Source organism: Syngnathus leptorhynchus, chromosome 4, assembly GCF_054491065.1.
Source record: "Syngnathus leptorhynchus isolate UIUO chromosome 4, UIUO_Slep, whole genome shotgun sequence".
Lineage (NCBI taxonomy): Eukaryota > Metazoa > Chordata > Actinopteri > Syngnathiformes > Syngnathidae > Syngnathus > Syngnathus leptorhynchus.
This window is the reverse complement of record NC_141198.1, coordinates 6,314,227-6,320,226: the sequence shown is the minus strand read 5'-3', so window position 1 is coordinate 6,320,226 and position 6,000 is coordinate 6,314,227. Positions and strand designations below refer to the sequence as shown.

Genomic DNA, 6,000 nt, shown 5'->3' with positions numbered 1-6,000 from the left:
TTAGCCACTCTCTTAAGTAATTTCCAACCAGTAGATACTATAATTCAACAAATAAAAATGGACCGTTCCCTTATTTGGGTCTCAAGTGAGAGGCAGGGTAAACCCAGAACTGTTCTTCAGCAAATTACAGCCCCTTCAGGCAATAAGATTTTATTCCATTATTTTCCCGTGTCAAATGTGCTGAGTCTATATAGGCTTCCGTGCAGTAATTGTGATGTCAAAAACTGTCAGGTGTCACAATTTCACGATGACTTTATTAAGTTTATTAGACTTGTTTAAACAATGAATGTCCTTTTAGAACCTTTCAGCTGAACTCAATCTATAAGCATCTACTGAATCTTAACGGGCGATCAGTCAAATTCTATTTTAAAGCCATGACTCAATGAAGGATTTCACATGCACCTGCAAAAAGAAATGAGACAAATAGCGATCATCATTTAGAAACTGTCTTGAAATAGGCCACAAAATATCTCCACCATTCGAGCAGGTGAATAGCACAGAGAATAGAAATGTTAAAAGGAGGGATTGAGAGGATTAAAGAAAGACTGTTATTATTTATTTCCTGGTCTGCATGCTAGATTGTGTACGCCAAAACATTTATGTGGAAGTGGAAAGAAATAATGACTTAAGGCTTTTCTTTTTCTTTCTTTTTTTTTTTTACATTGATCTGATATGAGAATGAACCCCACATGAAAAGTATTCATCTTCTTCATCTACAGTTGAAAAAACTGGACAGTTTATTTAGACCCAACATTGACATATGTCATTACTATTTAGAATAATTGATTCACCGCCATTTTACAAATGCTTATTGGTGAACATAAAAAGAACACTGGCTGTAATCAGTTAAATAATCCCAAATTTAGTCTCAATTATTTATCAATAACTATCAATAAAGAAACTCGTGCGACGCATGTGAAGAATCTGAAACCTCTCTAGACTGTTTTCCTGCTGTGTGTTTTATTGTCGTATATCGTTGGGCAGTTTGTGCTGCGGATCATGGCGTGTGCCATTATTTATTTATCTTTGGATAGAGGTGGTGTAGACTTCTCTTGAGTATTGTCCATCTGTTAGCTTCTCCTGAGTATTGTCCATCTGTACACACGCTAATGTATCATGTGGGTTCTCACGAGGCGATCTAGTAAGATGACCATGTTATTTATCTGTATAACACGTGCATTAATGACCGCCTTGTCATTGTAGAAGTGATTTATCTGTCCCCCAATAAGTACTGTAGTCTCTACTGGATAAACAGCAATTTAATTGCGGCCCTGGCACTTTAATTTGATGATCACTTTGTCAAACCATAACAGCTCACCCCTCTCACAAGATACCATCAACATGGGAAAACTCTTGTCTAATTGCTCCCCATAAGAGACTTTGCTGTATGTCTCTGAGGAGTGCCATGCACACAGCTTTACTCAAAAGCTTTAGATGATTTAATTTTTACCTGGAGGGGTTATGAGCTTTTGGAGGTAATTGAACAAGAAGGCTGTCAGTTTCCAAATGCAAGTTATTCTGTGTTGATGTGAAAATGGTTTCATTTGATTTGATTTAATTAACGTTTCCCTATTGTAGCTTTGTAACTTAAAAGGCAATTGTTGGAAGAATCTATTTTGTTATTTTAGTTATGATTACTATGACAGCACCTCTTTTAATCACACGCTAATGTTTTTTTTTTAATGCATTTTGTACAAGTAAATTATTTCAGAATTTTGGAGAATTACATGCATGATATGAATTTAAGATGACCTTAATGACAATACATAATTTGCACATTAAACTGTGCGACAAAAACGATACCTTATTCACATTTATGTTTTTTTTATATTCATTATCATAATTAAGAGCTGCACACTGGCACAGTGAACTCATCAGTCGACTCTTAAAACATCCATGTCCTTAATACGATTGAGGGAGAGCTTGAGCCTATCCCAGTTGAGATGATTTTTACATCACATTTTGTTATCGTCATCATAGTCTCTTGGGAGGGATTTTGATGTCGACTTTTTCTTGAATGTGAACATCAACGGTGCACATTTTTAATGAAACAGCGTGTCATTTAATGAATAGGACAATTAACATAATTGTTTCTTGAGTGAAAAAAAACATATTGTGTTGGGTAATCGACGTTGTACATCAGTACTCCTCTCAGTACTCTGCAGAGAGAGGAGATGGATGACATGCTTTTCCATGTCGAGCAATGGAGATAACTCTTACAATTTGGATGATTTCTGGATTGAATGCATTTGTCAATCTTTCACTGGTCTCACTCTGATCTTTAAATACCCTCCAACGTTAAATGCATGCTCATTGGCTTTGATTTGATTTTATCCCCCTGCAGCCGCGAAGAAAAATGCAGACGTTCCCTTGAATCATCTCCAGTGCGGCTGTGGCACAACAGAGACTGTGAGATTACCTCAACTGTTTGTCCCCCCCTCCACCACCACCACCACCACCACCATCTGTCCCTTTCTTCCATTTCACTTGCCCAGGCAATATCCGTAGCCCTCTCATAGCAACAGCGCGCGCTGCCGCCCCCACCGTCTTGCTGTGAATGTTCCTTCCCCTGGATGTTCGCCTCGCACCATGCAGACGGTCCCTTGGCCCAGCCTGACGGTTCAGTGTTACCCCTCCCCCACCGCCGTGCTCCGTTTCACTCAAAGATGGCGTCGGCTCGAGAGCCTCTGGTCTCTGGCTGCGTTTTCAGTCTTGTTGTTGTCTCCGTTTTGCGCGGCTTTGGAACCCTTCCCCCGGCGGATCGACACGGAATTCCGGTGAGTAACAGCATAACCGGGACGGAGGGGCTCCGCGGTCTTTTGTAAACAGCGTATCTCGATCGGAGATTTGCCCCCACCACACTACCCCCCCCCCCCCCCCCCCCGCAAACCAGAACCGGAGCTCGAGCTTTTCAGGGGGACCTCGAGAGGAAGGAGAGAGGGGTACGCAGGGCTGATGGGCGCTGAGTAGGGTGGGCGGGGTGGGGGGGAACAGAGAGGGGGAGTCGAGGCCTAGCCGCTGGGCTCCAGCGGCCTTGTCTTCGCCGCACTACAGGCTGGCGGAGTGTTAGTACGTGGGAGGGAGGCTGGTGGCGGAGGGCGGACGTCAGCGAGGTGGGGGATCGCGCGTTGGGACTCGAAGCGGTCAGTGGATCCTTTCACGCGGCGAAGCTTGAAAACCGCGGGCCGTTCAATGTGAAACGGTGCACGATGTTTGCTGTAATACTTTTATTCCTGCACTTGGCCGCTAGCTGATATGACCGTCCGCAAGTTGCATTGTGCCCGATACAAGGCCGCGATCTTACGTTAATAAGAGAACGACATTCAAATTGAGGTTATTGGCCGTGGTTGTCGCGATACCGTTGTTGTGGTTGGAAAAGAAGGAGATAGCTTATTTTGGACTGGTGTTCTAACATGCTAGCCGTGTGTTTGTCGCTGTTTACGTTTTGACTTAACGAGTAACGTTAGTAACACAGTCGTAACGTTAGCACACTGGCTAGCTGTTAACGTTAGCTTGCTAAACAACAGCATTTCGCGGGAAGCCTTGTTGTCACATACTTGGCTGCTTCATGTAACCAGTGAAAGTAAACAAAACAACGGGATACACTTGAGCAATGCGGGAAAGTGACCAAGCTTTGATTTTTTTATTTTTATTTTACTTAGCCTCTCAGCTAATGTTTGCTAACTGTATGTTTTGACTACACTGTATTTTTGTTCGCGAACAAAATAAGCAGATGGTCAGCTTTATATTGAACATTTTATAAATACTTGATGTCATTTTTTATTATTTGCTTCTACGGGGTATAATAGCATGTATAGATTGTGAGGCTATTTCTTCTTTTTGAAGGTGCTGGTAGCATTAAATACAGGAACAATTGAAAATGTGATGAAGAATTTTAGCTTTCTGATACATTTTGAATTGGCCATATTACTTGAAGTCATTGTCAGCAGTGCAAGCAAGACTCTGTTTATATACCTATGTTAGTTCCTGGTGTGCCACGGTAGGTTTATTAGTTTCCTTCCTTGCGTTGGCCATATGTCTGTATGAACTGATGCTCTATTTAAATGTGTTTTTGACTGGACGTTTTGTCTTACAGGGTGGTGCTGCCGAAGTGCAATAGACATGAGGGTGATCAGCCCCATCTACTCCGTCCTGGTGTTGAGAAGCCCAGACTGCTGGAGTTGAAAAACAGTGAAAGGAAAAAAGGATAAGAGGGGGCAAGATATCGTGGATTCAAGGGAATTTAAAGAACTACAATACATCACAAATACCCACACAGACGTTTGTCAATCTAACATGAAAACTCATGTCTTGGGGAACATGGCCATTTTTTCTAACTCACAATGACAGTTTGGTTACCTTACCAGTGACTGTAAACTAACTGGTTAGTTGCGATTACAGCCTTATTATATTGTTCTTTTTTTTTTTGTTTGTTAGTTTGTTTGGTCCATTTTGTTGAAGAAAACTTGTCCTACATTAATACCAGCCTCTGCCCAGTGATACAAGTGGGTGGGCCTGATTTTACTGGGTGGAGAACTTGGTTTTGAGGTTTGTGCTATGGTCAGCTGCTTACTACCGTGTTGTGCATACGCGACTTCAGCGGGAGTCTCTGTGCGGCCCCAGGACAAGGGATAGTAAACTGCGGAGAAAAAAGCACGAGAAGCGAAGGAGTGGGCGGCGCTTCGGCGCAGGCCAGGTGTCTTTGGCTCGTAGTTTCACTTTTGTTTTTGTTTGGTGATTGTTGGAAGGCCCCACGGCCCCCGCGGCCTGAGAGACTGCAGTCATGGTGAAACTGGCCAACCCCACATACACCCAGTGGATCCTAGAAGCCATCAAGAAGGTCAAGAAACAGAAGCAGCGACCGTCTGAGGAGCGCATTTGCAATGCTGTCTCTATGTCCCATGGTCTGGACCGCAAGACTATTCTGGAACAGTTAGAACTGAGCGTCAAAGATGGGACCATCCTTAAGGTTACCAACAAAGGTCTCAACTCTTACAAGGATCCTGAGAACCCTGGGCGTGTGGCCCTTCCCAAGTCCAAAGGGAGTGGCAGCTCTGGAGGCGGAGGTGGCAGCAGCGGTGGCAGCAGTGGTCCAAGCTTCCAAACCCATTTGGGAAAGAGACCTGGACTTGACTGGAACAAGTTGATCAAGCGGGCACTGGAGGGCCTCCACGAACCAGGTGGCTCCTGCTTGAAAAACATTGAACGCTTTCTTAAGTGTCAGGCTGATGTGGCAGCCTACCTGTCAGGCAGCGGCTCCATGGGGCCTGGCATCTTCCACCAGCAGCTAAGGGTGGCCCTCAAAAGGGCGGTGGCCCATGGACGTGTGGCAAAGCAGGGTCCACTCTTTCAGTTCATCAGCCGCAGCAGCTCCCACAATGACGGCACTGGTATGGTATCCCTGGAATCACTTCCCCCTGTCCGCCTGCTGCCTCATGAGAAGGACAAGGTAAGATTGCAACTGTTTTCAATACATAAAGCACACATTTACAAACACACATACCGTGACTTTCATTTTTCATGTCAGCTCCTCAGCACACTGGACGGTAAAACACCAGAATACGCATTTGTATTCCACTCTCTCTTACCTGGAATTTCTTTGCCAAGCTTTACGACTACCTGGAACGATATGAATGCTAGTAAAAAAAAAAAGCAGCATGTGGTTTGTAGTTTTGTTGCTTACTGTCTGCGCAAACGTAAGAAGTGTGTTCTTGCTACTTTGTTAGACGTCTGGTGGGTCATTTGGTAGCAGAGGTCAACGGGGGAGGAAGTCACATGGCCCCCAGCCAGTATGGACCGTCTGCAGCAATGTTCTCCGTCTGGACATAGTACGCGCAAAGCAAACGGGAGGACCACACAGTCGAGCAAAAGAGAATGTTGTAGTGCATAGCGGTGCCATATGAGACTGGCTGATGCAAACCACAAACTTCTGAGAGAGAGAGAGGCAGAGAGAGAGAGGCAGAGACGTGGAATGAGAAGAAAGCAAAAGAGGCAGAATGC

At 44.3% G+C, this 6,000-nt stretch overlaps 1 protein-coding gene across 3 annotated transcripts in view; it reads left to right on the top strand.

The window, feature by feature from the left end:
* Window positions 1–2,390: 2,390 nt before the first annotated feature.
* The window catches only part of kat6a (K(lysine) acetyltransferase 6A), a 29,444-nt gene continuing 25,834 nt past the window's right edge, over window positions 2,391–6,000 (top strand). For 2 of the 3 annotated variants that reach the window (XM_085909403.1, XM_085909401.1), the window contains exons 1-2: window positions 2,391–2,777; window positions 4,097–5,449. In XM_085909403.1, the coding sequence (XP_085765529.1) occupies window positions 4,784–5,449 (666 nt within the window). In that variant the 5' untranslated portion in view covers window positions 2,391–2,777; window positions 4,097–4,783. Of the gene's footprint in view, window positions 2,778–3,097; window positions 3,144–4,096; window positions 5,450–6,000 lie in introns of those variants that run through there. The other variant, XM_085909402.1, reaches the window with a different exon arrangement.